General features: G+C 48.6%; 1 protein-coding gene across 1 annotated transcript; it reads right to left on the bottom strand.

The window, feature by feature from the left end:
• Positions 1–43: 43 nt before the first annotated feature.
• On the bottom strand, positions 44–12,719 carry PLA2G3 (phospholipase A2 group III). Its single transcript, XM_079956776.1, has 7 exons — positions 12,050–12,719; positions 8,755–8,887; positions 6,718–6,852; positions 4,615–5,141; positions 3,827–3,956; positions 1,769–1,903; positions 44–916 (listed from the first exon to the last, which is right to left on the bottom strand). The coding sequence occupies exons 1-7, from the start codon at positions 12,606–12,608 to the stop codon at positions 757–759; spliced, it is 1,779 nt and encodes a 592-aa protein (XP_079812902.1). The 5' UTR covers positions 12,609–12,719; the 3' UTR covers positions 44–756.
• Positions 12,720–21,766: the final 9,047 nt, after the last annotated feature.

A 21,766-nucleotide genomic window follows, 5' to 3' on the forward strand; every position in this document is an offset into this window, starting at 1 on the left:
CAGCATTCGGGCATCTTTCCCCTTGCTAAGCAGAACCCAGGCATACAGAAAAAGCACTTTTATTCATTAGTACACTATTTACAGTAGCTGAAGCAAGAACCAACCCCCCTCCCAATAAATTATAAGCAAGGGTGCAGACTTTGGGGTGCGTCCAGCTGCAAGTCGACAACATCCTACAAAACACACAGCAAGAGCTTTCTTAATAAATACACCATTAAGGGAAAGGGAGCAGGAAGAGCATTAAGGAGCAGGAGGGGCTCATTTCTCCTTGGCAGGGGAACCAGAGGTCCTTCCCCCCCCCACTTCCATTCCATGCCACGTAATCCAATGTCCCTCCCCCCGTGGGTCCTCAAAGGGGTTGGAAGCGATTTGTTTGCTGAAGATGAGCAGAGTCTGTTCTCAGCTCAAGACAAATCCACCCTCCGCAAAGAGCCCTTTTACGCCACCCCCCCCCACAAGGCCATTTCTTGGCCTCTTCTGCACAAAGTTGTGCTGATGGTGAGCGCTGGTAAGCACTGATTTCTCAGCCTCTGGAGGGAAGCCCTTTCCCCTGCTGCACTCAGCACGGCTGGGGGGCATCATATCCTCAGTGACATCAGCGGAAGTAGAGGCAACCCCACGGTAAAGGCAGGGCAGTCCACTTCATGGGGGCCAAGCTCGGCTGCAACCCACTCTGGGGTCTTTCCCCCCACCCCATCAGTGTCCAAAGGAAAAAGACTGCCTGTGGCTCAATGGGGCCGGGTCTGGTGGGCGCCTTCACAGCAGCTGCATGCATTTATCAAACAGTCGGAGAGGCTGGCTGGGGGGCGCCCACTCTTGCCGCTTCACCTTGAGGCGGGAGCCCCTGTGCGTCCGTGCCAGCCGATTGGTGAGGTGCCGTGCAGGGGCCAGGACGGCTCTACCCACATCAATGCAACTGCAAGAGGGCAAAGAAATAGGAACAGGTTAGCCCTCCCTGCCTCCGGGGAAACGGGGCGGGGAATTTTATTGTGGGTTTTTGCCAAGGGTTTTGGATAAAAACAAGCTTAAGAACGGGTCCGCCGCTAGGAATGGGAACGGGAAGGACCCTGGTTTGAATCTCACCTCTGCCACACAGACGTTTGCTAGGCCGTTTCAGCAAAGTCATAATTTCCTCAATCACTGTATTTTTCGCTCTATAAGACGCACCTTTCCCCTCCTAAAAAGTAAGGGGAAATGTGTGTGCGTCTTATGGAGCGAATGCAGGCTCTATGGCTTCAGTGAAAGCAATGCGAAGCCTCCGGAGCGCAGCGGGAGCTCCTGTTGTGCTCCGGAGGCTTCGTGTTGCTGTCGCTGAAGCCAAGACAGCCAGCGGGATCGCAGCGCTGCGATCCTGCTGGCTGTCCTGGCTTCTGGGATTCAGAATATAATTTTTCTTGTTTTCCTCTTCCAAAAACTAGGTGAGCCTTATAGAGCGAAAAATACTGTACATCAACGACTACCTTGGTTCTCAAATGCCTTGGTACTCAAACAACTTGGAACCCAAACACTGCAAACCTGCAGCCAGTCGGAAGCCATGCCTTGGTTTCTGAACGTTTTGGAAGTTGAATGGACTTCCGGAATGGATTCTGTTTGACTTCCAAGGTACGACTGTACAACCATAAGGGCCGGTCAGGGACACCCATCCCATCTAGCTGCTGTAGCCTCTTAGGGAAGCAACATGCCTCGCGTTGGCCCCGCCTCCAGCCTCCCTTCCAGAAGCCCGAGCCCACCTTTTACCCAACCACCACCCAACGAACAGGCCACTCACTTGGATTGCTTGCCCTCTCCTTCCATGCAACCTGGAGGCCTCTGCAGGACGAAACATGAGGAGGAGACGTAGCCAGAGAGAACCTCCTCTTCCACCTCGTTGGGACCCTTCGTCCTCCGGAGGAACCGGGCCAGCCTGCAAGGAGAAAGAGGCTTAGAAACCAGAGACCTCCAGCCCACACCACCCCTCCAGTCAGGAAGCCGAGGGAAAGGATTTAGCCCCGTGGCAGTCTGCCTTCCTTGCATGCAGGTTGTCCCGGGTTCAAGGGCCAGCGTCTTCAGGTATGTCTGCCTGAAACCCTGGAGAGCTGCTGCTGCTGCTGCTGCTGGTCAGTGTAGACCAGCCCTTCTCAACCTGTTGGCCCCCAGATGTTGTTGAACTACAACTCCCATCACCCTTAGCTAGCAAGGCCAGAGCTCAGGGATGATGGGAGTTGTAGTCCAACAACATCTGGAGACCCACAGGTTGAGAACCGCTGGTGTAGACTATACTGAACTAGCTGGACCAATGGTCTGGCTTGGAATAGGGCAGCTTCCTATTTAATCTAGCTCTTCCTTTCCAGAACCATCTACTTTATTTTCAGGGGAAGGACTTCAGCTCAGTGGCAGAAAATCGGTGTCAGGGACTGGGCAGAAGGGGACTGGTGGAGACCTGCCCAGCCTGACCCTCCCAGAGAAGGAGGAGACAGCTCAGAATTACAACAGGGCTTTGAGGGAGATCACAGCTCAGAGGAAGACGAAGGGGAAAGCTGGGGAATAATGGGAGAGGAGTAGGAAGAAGCAGCACCAGAAGGGAGACAGCTGACGGACACAGTGTCTTTAGAAAGCAGTCGAGAGCCCCCTCTCCCAGAACCTGGCAAGCTTTGAAAGTAGGAGAGCAGAGGGCTCAGAGGCAGAGGGCCCTCAGTGCCATCCGTAGAAGAGATGACGAATGAGGAAGTGGGAGAAAAAGGGGGCGGAGAGTCACTCAGGCTAACACCATTACAGTGGTGCCTCAGGTTAAGAACTTAATTCGTTCCGGAGGTCCGTTCTTAACCTGAAACTGTTCTTAACCTGAGGTACCACTTTAGCTAATGGGGCCTCCTGCTGCCGCCACGCTGCCGGATCACGATTTCTGTTCTCATCCTGAAGCAAAGTTCTTAACCTGAGGTACTATTTCTGGGTTAGTGGAGTCTAACCTGAATAGTCTGTAACCCGAGGTACCACTGTATTCCAAGAGGCTGCATTCCCAAGCCTCTCTCTGTTAATATTGAATTAAAAAGCAGGTGGTAAGGATTTTTCCTTGTCTTATCCAGGGCCGGGATTAGGTTTGATGAGGCCCTAAACTACTGAAGGTAATGGGGCCCTTTATATGTCCAGCTGTCCTTTGTCAACAACAAATTGTCTCTATTTTTTGTTTTAAATATATGCTATATGGTAATTTATGGACCTAATAGGTATCTGAAGCCATTTGCACATAACAAAATTTTATCAAAGTAACTGTTGAACTGAAATACTATTAAGAAGTATATTAATAGTGAAATAATTATTATATATAGAAAAGAGCAAACCAGTGATATTTTTAGGAAGCAGGCTAGCAGGCGGGGCCCATTACTTACATCACAGGAGCCTACACAACACAGAACACTGTTGCTGTTGCAGGTTTTATTTTATTTGTTTTTTATCTTCTATTTTGGAAATGTACATCCAGGGTTTTTTCCCTTTAATTTTTTGGGGGGCCCCCAAGAGAGTGGGGCCCTAAGCTATAGCTTGTTTAACTTATACGTAAATCCGGCACTGGTCTTATTCGTTCCTGGCAACCTGCCATGGGGTTTGGTTCCTCTGCCACCTGATAAGAGTCTCCCTCACTGGAAGTTCTCCAAGGAAGGTTGGACCACCATCAGTTGAAAACGCCCCAAGAAGCGGGTTGAAATGGATGTGGCCTACAAGACCCCGCCTCCTCCAAGTCTACAGGCTATGGGGCTTCCTTCCCAGCAGTTTCCTCCCCATCAGTTCAGCTGCTCAGCCCCAGGGATGGTGCAATTTGGATGGGGTGGGGGAGGAAAAGACCTGCACTTACCTGCGGGTGCAGTTGCAGTGGAAGAGGGTGCGGGAGTCCACATTGTGCAGCTGGTATTTGACCTCGTTGGGCCCGATCCTGTATGGGCACTGGTCCAGGCGTCGGTAGCAGCTGCAGCTCCGTGACTGGGCTGGTGAGGAAAGCGGGAAGCAGTTAAAACCAGGAGGAGCCCACAATCCCAGAGGTAGTAGTCAAGCCACTACAGACCCTCCAAGTGTCCTCTATTTTCCAGGGACAGTCCCGGATTTACAGAAACCGTCTCGGTTTCTGATTTGATCCCGGAATGTCTCGCATTTCCTTAGGATGTCCCTATTTTCATCGGAGAAATACTGGAGGGTATGGAGTTACGCAAGCCAAGGTGTCAAGTAACTAGACAACCTTTAGAAGACATCTGAATCTCTTGCAGCATTGAGGTTAAATTCAACAGTGTAAATAAGTTTTGATAGATGTAATAATGGAATATGGAATGGTTTGGTTTATATAAAATATGCAAGGATTTATGTTATGCAAAATGAACCATGGAAACAGAAGAAAGGAAGTTATTGATATTTTAAAGTTGTTTAAATGGATGCTCCAAAATGTAAAAGAGAAAATGTAATAAATTTTTTTTTTGGGGGGGGGGAATAGAAGACCATTCATATTCTAACACAGTCGGGGGGGGGGACTCTTTCACGATCTGCTCTCTTGCTCCCCACCCCATTCCCAAATACTTCTACATTAGGGGACCTCCTAAAAACCACCCCCCACCAGAAAGCACAGACACAGCGCCCCCCCAGCCATTTACTCACCTAGTTTACCCAGTTTACGAGTGCGGTTGTGTTTGCTGGCGTTAGACGACGACACTGCTTCCTGCCCTGCCTCGTTGGGTAGCCTTGCGCCGATTGCACCAGTTTGCTGCACATCTGAACGTGCCGTCGTGTGAACGCCTCCTGACCTGAACAAGTCTGGTTTTGACTTAGTCCTGAGGGTGGGTGGCAAAGGCACTCTCTCCTTGTTCACGGAGACCGCTCCTGGACTGGTGTGTACTGGGAAGTGTGCGATCCTATCTGGCTTGGAGATCAGGATTGGCCGAGTCACAGAACCCAAGGCGCCTGGGTGTTCCGGGTGTGGGTGCAGGCTTTCCGAAGCCTCCTGTTCTGGATGTTTCCGGTGTTTCCGGTTCTTCTTCCAGCCGTGCTTCCTGCCCCTGCCCCAATGCCTTCTGGGTGGGGGTGGAGGCGTGGCAGGGCTGGAGCTCTCGACGTATGGCAAGGCGGCGTGGTAGTGGCTCTGCTCCACCAAGCGAGCCAATGGCTTCAGGCCATACTCCTTGCACCTGGAAAGGCAAGGTGGAGGAGGAGGAGTTAAGACAAGGAGTGATGTCTTGACATTTAATCCCACTTCTGACACCAATGATGCATGTGAATCCAAGCCAGCAACAGGCCTTTTAAATAATATACTGCTTCAGGCATTTTGGAAAATATATTCGTTATTGAAAGCTAAAAAGAAGATAAATTCCCTACCAGAGAAGAATGGCAGATCAGGTTGATGGATTATGCCAAAATGGCTAAAATGACCGGAAGAATCAGAAATCAGGAAGACCAAATTGTATTATTAAGGAATGGGGAAAATTTCTAACTTATCTTAAAGACCATTGAAAAGAGTCAAAATTGTTAGTAGGACTGGAATATCACTTGTAGTTTAATGGTGAATTTTGGACACAGTGGAGAGGGAAAAGATTTGGATTTTCATAAAAGATGCAGAAGGAAATGATTAACAACAGGACCCACAAAGGGGAGGAGGGAAGTTCAAGAGATTCCTTGGAATCTTTTTTTTATGTTGGATATGTGACTGTGAAATTTTGATCTGAAAAACCAGATACAGTGGCGCCTTGGTTCTCAAACGCCTTGGTTCTCAAATGCTGAAAACCCAGAAGAAAGTGTTCCGGTTCTCGAACGTTTTTCGGAAGCCGAACATCTGGTGTGGCTGGTCAGCTATTGTTTCTGGGGCACCTGCACCAATCAGAAGCTGCACCTTGGTTTTTGAACATTTCGGAAACCAAACTGACTTCCGGAATGGATTAAGTTTGGCGCTTTTGTTTTTGCTATTTATTTGGTGTTTTTGTTTTTGAGGGTTTTTTGGTTAATTTGTTTTTGTGACTATGTGGAACCCAGTTCTGCTACTGATTCTGACTGATTGTGTGACTGCGGAAATGGATAAAAGCCCCCCATCCAAACAATGACTATCATCAGTGCAGGTAAGGGGGAAAAAAATTATAGTACAGCGGTACCTCGGGTTAAGTACTTAATTCGTTCCGGAGGTCTGTACTTAACCTGAAACTGTTCTTAACCTGAAGCACCACTTTAGCTAATGGGGCCTCCTGCTGCTGCCGCGCCGCCAGAGCACAATTTCTGTTCTCATCCTGAAGCAAAGTTCTTAACCTGAAGCACTATTTCTGGGTTAGCGGAGTCTGTAACCTGAAGCGTATGTAACCTGAAGCATATGTAACCCGAGGTACCACTGTATAGTACATTGATTATTGCTTTCATTTTATGTATCAGTGGTTTCGTTAGACAGAAAAATTCATGTTAAACTGCTGTTTTAGGGGTTGTTTTAAAAAGTCTGGAACGGATTAATTCATTTTGCATTACTTTCTATGGGAAAGCGTGCCTTGGTTTTGGAACGCTTTGGTTTTGGAATGGACTTCCGGAACAGATTGAGTTTGAGAACCAAGGTACCACTGTAAATAGATAGATAGATAGATAGATAAAAAGTAAAAAGGATATAAATACAAAGTTATAGATGTATATAATTACCCTGTTCAGTGCACAGGGTAAAATAAGATGAGCGCCACCTAGAGGGAAAGCAAGCCCCCTACAGCCAGGGAAGACCAGAGAGACCCCAACACTCACCCTCCCCACCAATGCCATTCCAGGCATTGCTCAGAGTTCTCCAGGACAAAGCAGGGAACCTCCAGCAGGTTGAAGAAGCTGATGCCCACGAGGTTGGAGATGGTGTCGTTTTGATCCAACAGGCACTGCTTGAACCTGTCAATAGAAGCGGAGCGACCATCAGTGCTGGTTTATACAGGGCAACTGGCATGGGAGAGAGACAGGGATGTGGGTGCCTCCTTAGCCCTCCCCAAGTCCCTTCTGGGCAGGCTAGCCTGTCACACAGGACAACTTCAAAGCTTCCACTGTGTTATTATTACTGATATTTTATTGATCACATTCCACATATGGCTTTTTTTTAATTTACAGAATATGTGTTTAAAAACAATATGAAGTGGGCACCCTTGGAGGCTTATGCCCATTGGGCAGAAGGCAGGGAGTCCAGCAGTAGGGGGCGCCAGAGCCAAAGGAAGGCAGAGCAAATTCATACTAGTTTTGCCCCGTCCTCCTCCATACAGAGTCTGCGCGGTGCTGAAGAGATGCAGGAGGAAGCCGATAGGAAAAGCTGCCCCCTGGACTGGTTCGAGGTCAGAAGGGGGCTTGCCGAGGGCACAGTTTGATGGGGCAGCACCCCCTTCAGCCTAATGGACCAGCTATTCACCCAGCTGGGAAACTCTGCTGGAGCAGAATATGTATCGAACCATTCACAATCATTTTGTGCGCTTCCTCCTCATTCAGAGGCAGTAAGGCTTCTGAATGCTAGAAACCGCAGGAGGGGAGGGAGGCCATGTGCAGAAGTCTTGCTTGAGGGTTTCCCAACATGCATCTGGCTGGCCACTGCGAGAAAGGGATGATGAATATACCATATTTTTTGTGTATACGACACCCCCATGTATAAGACGCCCCCTATTTTCAGGGAACTAAAAAATTAAGAAAATGCACTATCCGTGTATAAGATGACCCCTTATTTTAAACTTCAAAAATTTAGGAAAAAATATAGTCTTCGACCAGCTCGTCTTTCATTTCCCTGCTCCAACCCAACTTTAAAAGGCCTCAAGCAGAGAGGTCTTGTCTGGGCTGATAAATCAAGTTCCATTTCAGTCTGCGCTGGAGACTGAACTGCTTTGGAGCATGCTGCAAAATAGCTAAAGAAAGAAAAACCTCATGCAGGGTTGAAGATTTGGGGCTTCTGGAATTCAAAGCGAGAGCAGGGCCGGATTTAGGTTTGACAAGGCCCTAAGCTACTGAAGGTAATGGGGCCCTTTATATGTCCAGCTGTCCTTTGTCAACAACAAATTGTCGCTGTTTTTTGTGTTGAATATACGCTATATGGTAATTTATGGACCTAATAGGTATCTAAAGCCATTTGCACATGTTGCCATGCAGCCAGTCCATGCAGAATGTAAACGTAAAGGGACCCCTGACCGTTAGGTCCAGTTGTGGCCGACTCTGGGGTTGCGGCGCTCATCTCACTTTATTGGCCGAGGGAGCCGGCGTGCAGCTTCCAGGTCATGTGGCCAGCATGACTAAGCCCCTTATGATGAACCAGAGCAGCGCACGGAAACACCGTTTACCTTCCCGCCGGAGCAGTACCTATTTATCTACTTGCACTTTGATGTGCTTTCGAACTGCTAGGTTGGCAGGAGCAAGGACCGAGCAACAGGAGCTCACCCCGTCGCGGGGATTCGAACCGCTGACCTTATGATTGGCAAGTCCTAGGCTCTGTGGTTCAACCCACAGCGCCACCCGCGACCCACGCAGAATGCAGGCACCCTATATATAGAAATGAGCAAACCAGTGATATTTTAGGGAGCAGGCTAGCAGGCGGGGCCCATTACTTACATCATAGGAGCCTACGCAACACATATGCTGTATGTAGGTTTTATTTTATTTGTTGTTTATCTTATATTTTGGAAATGTACATCCAGTTTTTTTCCCCTTTAAATTTTTTTGGGGCCCCCAAGAGAGTGGGGCCTTAAACTATAGCTTGTTCAGCTTATACGTAAATCCGGCACTGAGCGAGAGCCATGCTCTAGTCCAGCGCCACCCAATACTCACCGCTCATCACACTCGCAGTGAGATATTGTGTGCAGGCGGAAGTTGCGCATCCCGAATTTGTAGCCCAGCGCAGAGATCTGAGCTTCGCACATGTCATGCTCCCGACAACACACGTCTGGGCCGTGGAAGACGCCTGCAAGAGAAAATGCGGAGATCAGGCTAAGGAAAGGTGTGAGAGCTCCAGAGCTTGTGGCTGAGTAAGGGCTGGGTGTAGTGACCACAGGAGCAAGGAGACGCCCGGGGGAAGAAGATGCTCGCAACACTGATTCCTGACCGTGCCACCCCCAGCCGTATGATAGCGGAGCTGCCGTTGGCTGCGGCTCATGGGAGTTGTAGTCCACCCAAAGGCACCCAATTGTCAAAGGCTGCTCTAGCAATCAGGGGTGCATCCACAGCACAAATGTGAAGGGCTTGTCTACTCAGAGTAGGTGCCACAGTGCTTGAAGCAGCAGTGACTTCTGCAGCAGCTACATGGCTAGGGCTGGGCAAAATATCATCCAACACTAGTTTGAAGTCCATCTTGTGATACTGGTTTCATATTTTTTGAACTGGCAATATATCACTAATCGTGGTATGCGTTTGTGCTATGCAAAAATCACAATGTGCGGAAAAACCGCGAAGCCAGGCAATCACGATGTTTAGTTGGTGATGTTGTAAACCATATATTGCCCCATGATGGTAGAGTAGAAGAGGAAAATAAGGAGTTAATCTGGACAGGAAACAACCCTTGTTTGTTGGCACGAATGAGCAAAGAGTCCATTGTACTTGGGCACATCAAAGATTTTTACAGCTTAACTGGCAACTATTGGAAACTGACAAAGCTACCACGGAAGCCCTCTACACTAACCCTGGAGGGTTTTCTCCCAGCTGATTGAACCTTCTTTCCCATCTGGTTCTATCGGTGCTGCCCACTTGCAAAATGACATCATACCGGTTTGCTTAATAAGATGCTGCAATACTATACAGAGAACTGTGTTCCTAAACTGATTGTCACCGCTCCCAAATGCTGGAGGCAATCTTTAATCTCACTGGAGCACCAAGAATCTCAAATACAAACACGTTTCTAGTCTTCATGGCTGCAAAAATCATTCTGGAGATAGAAGGGTGAAAAGGACAGCACACAAATTCATTGGACACTAAGCCTGGAAGCACAGTATTCCAGCTCACGAATACTGCATTTGGGGTGCATTATTGATGCATTTAGGGATGTGGGTGGAGCTGTAGGTTAAATCACAGAGCCTACGACTTGACGATCAGAAGGTCAGCGGTTCGAATCCCCACGACGGGGTGAGCTCCCATTGCTCAGTCCCTGCTCCTGCCAACCTAGCAGTTCGAAAGCACGTCAAAGTGCAAGTAAATAAATAGGTACCACTCCGGTGGGAAGGTAAACGGCGTTTCCATGCGCTGCTCTGGTTCGCCAGAAGCGGCTTAGTCATGCTGGCCACATGACCCGGATTCTGTACGCCGGCTCCCTCAGCCAATAAAGCGAGATGAGCGCCACAACCCCAGAGTCAGTCACGGCTGGACCTAATGGTCAGGGGTCCCTTTACCTTTACTTTATTGCTGCATTTGGGGCTGAACCGACTACAGTGCCATGCGACTAACAGGATTTTTGAATTTGGTGGGAGGGAGCATTCTTCGTTTGATGAACCCAAGGACATTTGAACTGTCTTCCCTCCTAGTACCTGCTGCTCAGCCCACCACCAACAAGACTTGCAATGCTCCCCACCCCCCCGCAAATCATGGCTCTAGAGTAGCAGCAATTAAAAAAACGGAGAAACTGCGATACCACCACTGCCCCCTTGTGGTCTCGGGTGTGCGCACTGCAGCACATGAGAAGCAAGCTCTTTTGACAGTGGAAAGAGGTTTTGCCAAAGGATCCTTATGAAATGTATTTGATTTCCTGTATACCCAGCCCTTCTTCCCAAACAAGTCCCAGACGGCAAACATCAAAAGTGATGAAGCAATAAAGGCATTGTCAACTAAACCGGGCGTTAGGCAACATAGCTGTTATCTGTTCCAAACTAACATAAACTTTTGGTACCCAAAAATCTGACAGCCATGATGGTGCAATGAAATCAACGTCCTGGATGAACTCAGATGTGCATCAGAGGAGGGGGCTCAAGAGAAGATCTGTGGTGGCTCAGTGGCTCAATCCCCAGTATCTCCAGATAGGAGTGGGAGAAAACAGACCTGGAAGAGCTACTGCTAGTATAGTCTAGTCTAGTACAGTATAATCTTACTCCAGATAAGGCTGCTTCCTAGATTCCATTTTTGGCTTCTCCCCACACTGGATGAATGGCAGGTGCATTAGGGCAAATGGGGCACTGCCCCATCAGTCTGGCCCCTGTCACCCCCCACCTGCCTGCCTTTGGACTTTCAGCTGTTCCAGGCGGTGGCCCTGCCTGCCACCTTCCTCCTCTCAATGTTGCCCTCCTAGAGCTCAGCAAGGAGGAGGAGGGCAGGAAGAAAGCTAGAATTAAGTTGGCCCTGCAGGTCATTAACTGCAGGTCATTAACCACAAACAGGGTGGAGGCCAATAGTAGGGGGAGTCAGAGTTAATGACCTGCAGGGGCCTGTCCTAAAACTAATTTTGCAGCCCAGCCTTTCTGAAGCCATCTAAACTTATGCGACACCAGCCACATCTAGTGGCAGTGAGTTCCGCAAGTCAGTCGTGCATTGTATGAAAGTTGCCTAGTGCCTGAATAATTGCTCATATGCCCCCAATCCCACATGAGCTGCACAGAATAGTTTCATATTATAGAATAGACTTTTAAAAGAAGAAGAGGAAGAAGATATGAGCACAATAACTGATCAGCCTCCAGAATCAGCCTTCCAGCTTCAAAGCTACAGTTGTTTTGTCTGCAGACAGCGCCTGTTCCTTCTTCCAAAGAAATCTCCCGGTTGGCGGCACTGACTCAGCAGGATAGGAACAACGCTCTGCACATGCTCAGAAACTCTTTCTTAGTACTCCACGTTCCAGGACCATTTTGAAATCAGCTGCTCTTGCGGTCAAAGGAGTCAACTCGTAGGAGTTGGAGGAGCTTCGACCCCCCACAATAAAATATTTAAGGGGGCCGGACCCCGATAAAGTTGATGGGCATTCCCATTCAAATTGTGCGTGCGCGCACTGAGTCATGTGATCGATTATGCGGGGTGGGGCTTACCCCGCAATATTTTTTTTCAATTAGGCACCCCTGCACCCATCCGACGCCAGCCAAAACTGAATCCATCCCATTTCCATCACACGAACAACACCGCCGCCCCGCCCCGCCCCGCTTCCAACTATCCTTACCCAGTTCGGTGAAGTTGCCTGCAGAGTCGCCAGCTCCGCACCAAAGCGTCCCGGGCACCGTCCAACCCCTCCGGACCCGCTTGTGCCCCCGATCCTCCAAGACCCCCCGACGGCCAGCTCCAGCCTCCCCCGGAGGTCCCCTGCAGGCGTCTTTCTGCGCGTCCAAGGCGGTGAGCCGTCGCTGCAGCTCCGGCCCCCAGTAGGAGCGAATCAAAGCGCTGCCGTGGGGGGTCCCTAGGATGCCGCTCCTTCGACGGCTCCCGGGCCCCGTTGGTGGAGGAGGCGCGCACAGCTCTGCGTAGCGGCTGGTAAGGGATGGCTCCGCCCTCCAAGCGCAGCCCTGAAGGCGCCCCCGGGAGTCCCACGCGCTTTGGACCAGCGCCGGCGGGAGCCCGTCGGGGCGCCGCCACAAGAAGCTCAGCAACCGGGAGCGGCCGTCGCCGTCGGGGGCGACCGTGTGGCAGAAGGTGTTGGCTTTGTTCCAGGAGCCCAGGGCGCCCGGAGGCAGCGTGAGGGCGAGGGCCAGCAGGGAGGCCAAGAGGGGCCGCAGGGACGTCATGGGAGCCTACAAACACCTTCCTTCCCCGACCGCTGGCTGGTTAGTTAAGTTCGTATTGCCGGCGCACGCTCTGCTTGCCTCCTTCGGAAGCCGGCCGCTGAATGAATGAAGTGCTCCCTCCCACCGCCGCGGGTTTTCACAAGAAGAGAACTCGGCCGCTCATTGGACGGCTCTGGGCAACCCCCCCTCCTCGCGCAGCCGCGCCCCTCCGCTGTGACTCATTCAAACTCGCGGATTAGGTACGAATAGAGCGCTCTGACGCAGGGGGAGGGATGGGCGTGGGAAAACCACCTGCGGAGGGCACGCCCACTTAGAGTAGGCGCTCCCCCCCCAAGACAGCCCGCTGGATCAGTTGTTGTTGTTTAGTCGTTTGGAATCAAAGAGCTGGAAGGGACCCTGAGGATCATCTAGTCCAACCCCCTGCAAGGCAGGAATATGCAGCTGTCCCATATGGGGATTGAACCTGCAACCTTGGCATTATCAGCACCACGCTCTAACCAACTGAGCTATCCAGGTTTAGTCGTGTCCGACTCTTAGTGACCCCATGGACCAGAGCACGCCAGGCACTCCTGTCTTCATCCAGCCCAGCCTTTAACATGATGAATTCTGCATATAAGTTAAACAAGCAGGGAGACCATATACAGCCTTGTCCTACTCCTTTCCCAATTTTGAACCAATCAGTTGTTCCATATCCAGCTCTAACTATAGCTTCTTGTCCCACATAGAGATTTCTCAGGAGACAGATGAGGTGATCAGGCACTCCCATTTCTTTAAGAACTTGCCATAGTTCGCTGTGGTCGACACAGTCAAAGGCTTTTGCGTAGTCAATGAAGCAGAAGTAGATGTCTTTCTGGAACTCTCTAGCTTTCTCCATAATCCAGCGCATGTTTGCAATTTGGTCTCTGGTTTCCCTGCCTCTTCTAAATCCAGCTTGCACTTGTGTGGCCCAAATAGCAGGGGGTGAAACTAGGTTTTATTTCACCTGGATCAAAGACTCACTTTGGCACACCCCCACACTCATTTGCGCATGCACACAGAGAGAGAGAGAGAGAGAGAGAGAGAGAGAGAGGAAGGGAAAGGGAGAGGCTGGGAGCCTCAATGGTGCCCCTTGAGATAAAACCATTGCCCGATCAGACCCTCTGGACCGCTCTAGCCCACAGTCAGATAGTGTGGAGATGCTTCCAGGTAGGCCTTGGGGACCACAACGCTCTGTCTCCTGCATCTGGTACTCAGAGGTAGACTGCTCTTTAGCAGAGAGGCTCCATTCCACCAACTTTTATTGGATATTGGAACTGTCTTGCTGGGTCACACTGGTTGTAAGTAAGGAGGCAGCAGCGGCAACTGAGGTTGGTGGTAGTGTCCCACTTTTTCCAGTAAATTTTCTTCCATTTGGGCTCAATATATGATTGCCGTGATCCAGCAATGCAGATCTTATGAGCCATGATGGTTTGGGGCAGAACCTCTATGTTCAGGAGGCATCTACCTCTGAGTATCAAGTGGATGGGCAACTGTGCATGTCCCATTAGCAAGCATCCCAGAAGCATCTGAGGGACTGGAAGCAGTTTGTGCTATAAAACACTCTGGGGTTTTAGCAGATGAAGTGTGTGTGTGTTGGGAGGGTATAAGTAATGAGGCAGTATGGTGCACTGGTTAAAGTGGTCAGACTAGGACCTGGGTTCAAATCTCCACGCAGCCATTTGAAGCTCACTGGGTAACAATGGAGCAGCCTCTCAGCCCAGCCTGCCTCACAGGGTTGTTGTGGGGTTTAAATGACAAGAGGGGAGAACTGTGTGGGGAAAAGTGGAATACAAATGCAATCAGTCAATAGTAGCTAAACAGCTAGTGTGAATTATCACAAAGGTATTCCCTTTAAACAAATATAATAAAATAAACATCCTGGTTTCCATCAATGGGCTCCTTAATTCAATCAATGGGCAGGGTATAAATAATAATATTATTGTTATAACTCACCCTGCAACATTTTTCTGATGGAAAAAGGGATGTTCTAAATAATAATAATAATAATAATAATAATAATAATAATAATCTGCCCATCAGACTAGGTTGCCCCAGCCACTCTAGGTTGCTTCCAACATATAAAAAAAAACAACACAACAAAACATTAAACATTTAAAACCTTCCCTATACAGGGCTGCCTTCCGATGTCTTCTAAAAGTTGTATCTCCTTGGCTCAGGGGCCACGTAACTCCATACTCTCCAATGAAAATAGGGACGTCCTACCACACCCTCCAACATTTCTCTGATGAAATTAGGGACAGCCTAAGGAAAAGTGGGATCCAATTAGAAACAGGGATGGCTTCTGCAAATCCAGGACCGTCCCAGGAAAATAGGGACACTTGGAGGGTCTGTTATTATTATTATTTGCTAGCCCGAAACCTCATCCAGGGCCTATTTGTCACAGCAAACTTCTCTCACAAAAAATCATCAGCAATAAAACTTCCCCTTCCATCAGTGCTAACGAGGAGAGATGGTGGATTACTTCTTCAAAAAATAACATTAAAAATTGCTTCAAAGTTTGCTAAGAAGTTAAGAGGCATCATCTGAAGTCTCCAGGGAAGCGAAACGATCTCTCTTTCCCAAGGCAGCTGCTCCCTCCATCTGCCACCCAGCCCAGAGCTCCAGATTTGGTTGCCTTCCACCTTTCCTCTGGCACAGAACAGGCCACCTGTGACTCATCCTCATCTTCCGATGGTGATGCTTGGGAAAGAACACGCCCTCCTCACCGCATGGAGGCAGGCAGAGCAGCAGGTCCAAAACGAAGGGGGAAATCCCGGGAAATCCTGTGTGGCAGAGGAACATAGAAAGTTGCCTTATGCTGACTGCTATACCAGCTAGCTCAGTGCTACCTGCACTGACTGGCAGCAGATCCCCAGGATTTCAGGCATGGTTCTCTCTTGGTCCTCCCGGGAGATGCTGGGCATTGTGCGAGACATTCTGCTGAACCACTAAGCCACAGCCCTTTCCCAAAGCCTTCTCATGCTCCAGGGGAGAGCATCAGCATAACGAGCAGAAAAACCACAGAAGCCTTTCCAAACGAAACCATGGACATATGTTCTGGGAGGAACAGGGATATGTGCCTATCTGATGGGAAAGGATCACTGCTACTCAGCTAAGCCAAGATTGGGGCAGAAAGAGAGGTCATAGCAGGACACTTTTCATGCAGAAGGTCTTACGTTTGATGCCCGTCATTCTCATGTTCCAGCAGCGCTGGTAATATGTCAGGCACGTGAGCATAGCCAGGGGGGCAGGGGGTGGGGGCAGCTGCCCTCCTCATAAATCAAGTAAATAAATGGCAATACTTAAGTAAAAGTAGAAATAACCAGAAATCGAAATGCTCGCTGGGCTCACGTGGGTGATGTTGTGGAGCATTCTAAGTGACACAGTTGGCAACCTGGCTGAGCGATAGCAAAAAGCAGTTAAAAGAGCTGAACATAAGCAGATCTGGTAAAAGAGGTGGAGGTTTTTTTTTTACCTACAACTCCTCATCTCTCTTGCTCAGCCATGCCCCACTCGTGCCATAGAACGGTCATTCAGTACCTTGTGGAGAATAAAGATCTAGCTAAGGTCCGCGATGGCAGGGGAGCATCTCAAGAGGCTACTCTTACTGAGTGCGTACCGAAAAACTGCATTGAGGGGGAAAGAAGGAGGGAGTTGAGAAGAAACTGCTGGAAAGGTTTTCAGCAAATCCAAGAAAACTTGCTTTAGTATAAAAAAATGTGTGTACTTTGTAATTTTGCAAAATATACTCGTTAAAAGGTACTGGAAAAAACTTAACAAATGTTGAAAGAGAGAGATTCCAAGAGGAAACTGGGTTAGTGGTGGCAAAGTGTAAAATACCTGGGGATTAACATGACATCTAAGAATGTAAACCTATTTAAGGATAATTATGATAAGTGCTGGACAGAGATAAAGAAAGACTTAGAAATATGGTCGAACCTGAAGCTTTCCTTGTTAGGTCGAATTGCAGTAATTAAAATGCCTAGGATTGCCTAGGATGTTATTTTTGTTTCAGACATTACAAATTGTTGATAAATTGGACTGTTTCAAGAAGTGGCAGAAAGATATATCTAAATTTGTCTGGCAGGGCAAAAAGCCCAGAATTAAGTTTAAGATACTTACCGACTCTAAAGAAAGAGGGGGGTTTGCCCTGCCGGACTTAAGACTGTACTATGAATCGGCAGCTTTCTGCTGGTTAAAAGACTGGCTACTTCTTGAAAATGCAGACATTCTAGACTTGGAAGGATTTGATAATAACTTCGGTTGGCATGCATATATCTGGTATGACAAGGTTAAAGTGTACAAGGGTTTTAAAAATCACATTGTTAGGAAAGCACTATACAATGTTTGGATTCGGTACAAAGATTTACTGGAAAATAAAACTCCCAGGTGGCTTTCACCAATGGAGGCCAAGGAGGTAAAGAAACTCAATATGAGAACTAATTGGCCGAAATATTCTGAAATTTTAGAACAAGAAGGTGGTGAACTTAAACTACAAAGTTATGAGAAAATAAAGTCCAAGGTACGGGATTGGCTCCATTATTTTCAAATAATGGAGGCCTACAAACAAGACAGGTGGAGAAATCGAAATTAGAAACAGAACTGTTAGAACCCAATACTAAGAATTTATCAAGAATGTATAACTTGCTGTTGAAGTGGAATACAATAGATGAGACAGTGAAGCCAGCTATGGTTAGATGGGCACAGGACATAGGTCATGACATTATGTTTGCTGACTGGGAGCAGTTATGGACCACAGGTATTAAATTCACGGCATGTAATGCCCTACGAGAAAACATTATGAAAATGATTTACAGGTGGTACATGACCCCAGTCAAGCTTGCGAAGATTTATCATTTGCCCAATAACAAATGTTGGAAATGTAAAGAGACTGAAGGTACCTTCTTCCACCTTTGGTGGACCTGCCCAAAGATTAAGGCCTTCTGGGAAATGATTTATAATGAGATTAAGAAAGTGCTTAAGTGCACCTTTCACAAGAAACCAGAGGCATTTCTCTTGGGTATGGTCGGCCAGTTGGTGCCGAGGAAGGATAAAAATTTCTTTTTGTACGCTACTACGGCAGCAAGGATTCTTCTAGCAAAGTATTGGAAGACACAAGAGCTACCCACGCTGGAGGAATGGCAGGCGAAAGTGATCGACTTTATGGGACTGGCAGAAATGACCGGCAGAATCCGCGACCAAGAGAAAGAGACTGTGGAAGAAGACTGGAAGAATTTTAAAATATATCTTAAGAGTTACTATAAAATTGAGGAGTGCTAAAATGCTAAGGGAGAGGAAGACGTAGAATTACAGCGGTAAATTTTGTTTGATTTAGGGTGAAATTGAAAAGGAGAATGAATTTATATTTAATTGGCTAAAAGGGTTGTTGAATAATTGTTAAAAATAAAAGGATGCAAAAAGGGGAAGGTATGGGGAAGTCCGAGAAAAGAGGCTTATGGAAATAAGGTTAAGAAATTATGATTTTTTGTGTTTGTTTCTATGTTGTTTTTGTTGTCTTTGTTAAAAATTGGAAAATTAATAAAAATTTTATTAAAAAAAACAAAATATACTCGTTAAACGCATGAAAGGTACTCCCTGGTTTTATTATTATTATTATTATTCCCAATTTTCATAAGACTGAAGATTTGGACAGATTCCCCCCCCCCCCCGAACACTTGGGGTTAAAAGAAAGTAATTTAAAACAATTGTTGTCGAGACATTTCATTCCAAATCTGCTGGACATAGCCAGGCAGAGGGAATGATGACAGACAGGTGTCCGGTGCCCCACCCCCAACATAAATTCCAGCTACACCCATGGTCAGGCACAAGGAGATGCCAGGGATTGAACCCGGGACCTTCTGCGTGCAAAGCAGATGCTCTAACCACTGACCCACATCCCTCCCCCCAAAGATAAAGGTAAAGGGACCCCTAACCGTTAGGTCTAGTCGCAGACGACTCTGGGGTTGCGGTTTTCATCTCGTTTTATTGGCTGAGGGAGCCGGCGTACAGCTTCCGGGTCATGTGGCCAGCATGACTAAGCCGCTTCTGGCAAACCAGAGCAGCGCACGGAAACGCCGTTTACCTTCTGCTGGAGCGGTACCTATTTATCTACTTGCACTTTGATGTGCTTTCGAACTGCTAGGTTGGCAGGAGCTGGGACCAAGCAATGGGAGCTCACCCCGTTGCGGGGATTCGAACTGCCAACCTTCTGATCAGCAAGTCCTAGGCTCTGTGGTTTAGACTACAGTGCCACCTGCGTCCCAACCCTCCCCCTAAATAGGGGTAAATTGAGGTGGACACAGCAGGGCAAATGTGCTGCCGATCAATCTCTGGGCACCAGCCTCATGGGAAGAGGGTTTATTTATTTACTTGCATCTTCCTTCTTTTTTATGGCACCCAAGTCGATTCCTTCCATCTCAGGGAAAGTTGCTCTGTGTTCAATCTTTGGTTGACGTGGAGCTTTGGGAGATAAGCCGCTGATAATCATATCAGCCTCCGAGTGACTTCTGTTGGCTGGCTGGAGCTGATAGCCTCAGATGAGTCTCGGATGTTAACCTGCGTGGAGATTATAGCGCTCTGTACCTTTCAGTCGGTACCTGGAGGAGAGACGGACTGGCTACGACCTGACATCTCCTAGGCCGGGGTCAGCAAACTTTTCCAGTTGTGGGCCGGTCCACCATCCCTCAGACCATGTGGGGGGCCGGACTATATTGGGGGGGGGGGAGAACAAATTCCTATGCCCCACAAATAACCCAGAGATGCATTTTGAATAAAAGGACACATTCTACTCATGTAAAAACACCAGGCAGGCCCCACAAATAACCCAGAGATGCACTTTAAATAAAAGGACACATTCTACTCATGTAAAAACAGGCTGATTTCCAGATCGTCCATGGGCCGGATTGAGAAGGCAATTGGGCCGCATCCGGCCCCCGGGCCTTAGGTTGCCTACCCCTGTCCTGGGCCTTCCTGTTCATTATGTGCAGCATTCTCCCTCCCCAACGCCAACCTGCAATGGCCACAGATTGCTTCTGCTCTTGTCACACTTGCATATGAGGAAGAAAACCCACTGCATTCCCCCTGCCACCATCATTTCCTCTGGCTAGGCTCCCATGCAAGAAAATGTGCTGCGCCTGCTACATTTCTGCCTGCCGGGTTTGTACATGTGGTCTGGCCCCTTGAAACCTCCTGAGCGCTGAAAGGTGGCAAGCCTGGGAAGGGAAAGCTTTAACCCTTCAGTGACAAAGAGGAGCTGGCAAGGGGTGTGTTTGGCTGCTGGTGGAACGAAGCTAGAGGCTAAGATTCACATCCAATGCTCTGCTCACTATTGGCTCTGGCCCCTCCCATCACAGGCACATGGCCCCTGGAAGGTTGCAAAGGGGGGGGGGAGTTGCCATGGGGGGGGAGTAAAGTTGTTGTGGGAGACCTTCCAAGTGTCTCTATTTTTCCAGGGACTGTCCCAGATTTACAGAAGCTGTCCCAGTTTCTTACTGGAAACTGGAATGTCTAGCTTTTCCTTAGGACATCCCTATTTTCATTGATCGCCGAAGAATTGATGCTTTTGAATTATGGTGCTGGAGGAGACTCTTGAGAGTTCCATGGACTGCAAGAAGATCAAACTTATCCATTCTTAAGGAAATTAGCCCTGATTGCTCACTGGAAGAACAGATCGTGAAGCTGAGGCTCCAATACTTTGGCCACCTCATGAGAAGAGAAGACTCCCTGGAAAAGATCCTGATGTTGGGAAAGATGGAGGGCACAAGGAGAAGGAGACGACAGAGGATGAGATGGTTGGACAGTGTTCTCGAAGCTACCAGCACGAGTTTGTCCAAACTGTGGGAGGCAGTGGAAGACAGGAGTGCCTGGCGTGCTCTGGTCCATGGGGTCATGAAGAGTCGAACACGACTAAACAACTAAACAACAACAACAAATTTTCATTGGAAAAATGTTGGAGGGTATGATAAGGCGTCCTTATTTTCATTAGAGAAAATGTTGGAGAGTATGGAATAGGACTCCCCAGGCCTTTTTTTCAGCTGGAACTCACCTGAAATCAGTTCCATCAACTCTCAGATGGGCGCCATTCCCATTATAAGAGTAAAAGGGAGATGCTCATGGTGAGTTCTGGCACCTCTTTTTCTAGAGAAATAGCATGGAACTTCCCTGTTTTCCTTGGAGAAATGTTGGAGGGAATGTCTCTATTCTCCTTGGAGAAATGTCGGAGGGAACGTCTCTCTTTTCATCGGAGAAATGTTGGAGGGTATGGGATAACTTATTCGCACAACGCATAGTTAGCCTGTAGAACTCACTCCCCCATGAGGCAGAGGAGGCCAGCTTGGATGGCTCTAAAAGAGGATTGGAAAAATTCACGGACGAGGAGGCAGCTATTGAGGGCTACCAGCTGTGATGGCTATGCTCTGCTTTCATGTCTGGGGGCAATGATGCTTCTGAATACAGTGGTACCTTGGGTTGAGAACTTAATTCATTCCGGAGGTCCGTTCTTAACCTGAAACTTTTCTTAACCTGAAGCACCACTTTAGCTAATGGGGTCTCCTGCTGCTGCCGCACCACCGTTGTGCGATTTCCGTTCTCAACCTGAAGCAAAGTTATGCCAACCAGAACAGGATGCTGGACTAGATGGGCCACTGGTCTGATCCTGCAGGCTCTCTCGATATGAATCTGCGTAGTTCTCCTGCGAAGGGGGCCCAGATCTGAGAATGGAGACACCTTGTCTTAGTGCGGGAAAAGGCAAGCCGTGGATTCATTAATTCTGGAGCAGATTCATTCGGAGACTCAGAGAAGCCCCCCCTCTCATCCTACAGAGAGGCTGCCCAACTTCCTTGGCAGCTAAGGAGAAGCTTTGGCAAATCCATCGCTAGGCACCAGGAAGCAACCACATGAAGTGTGGGTGGAGATGCTTTTATAACAAAATCGCGGGCAGACTCTGTTTTAATCGCCCTTCAGGCTGAGGCAGGGCGGCACCTCTCTCTTTCACCCCAGAGTGGTGCCACACGGCCCCGTCCTATGGGGCTGCAGGTCTTCAAAGGGTGTGTGTGTGTGGCAGACAGCCCCATTCCCTCCTCCCAGCTCCCCCCCCCCGCCGCAACGAGCCAAGAACCATGCAAAGCATCGCCTGGTCCAGG

Source organism: Podarcis cretensis (genome assembly GCF_951804945.1).
Source record: "Podarcis cretensis genome assembly, chromosome: 16".
Lineage (NCBI taxonomy): Eukaryota > Metazoa > Chordata > Lepidosauria > Squamata > Lacertidae > Podarcis > Podarcis cretensis.

Excerpts from the sequence above, each read along its gene's own strand:
- PLA2G3 (XM_079956776.1), bottom strand. The coding sequence starts at position 12,608 with ATGACGTCCCTGCGGCCCCTCTTGGCCTCCCTGCTGGCCCTCGCCCTC. Across the intron at positions 5,142-6,717 it reads GAATGGCATTGGTGGGGAGG|GTGCAAGGAGTATGGCCTGA; the intron begins GTGAGTGTTGGG and ends TTGCCTTTCCAG. Across the intron at positions 1,904-3,826 it reads CACTGCAACTGCACCCGCAG|GCTGGCCCGGTTCCTCCGGA; the intron begins GTAAGTGCAGGT and ends TTCTCCTTGCAG.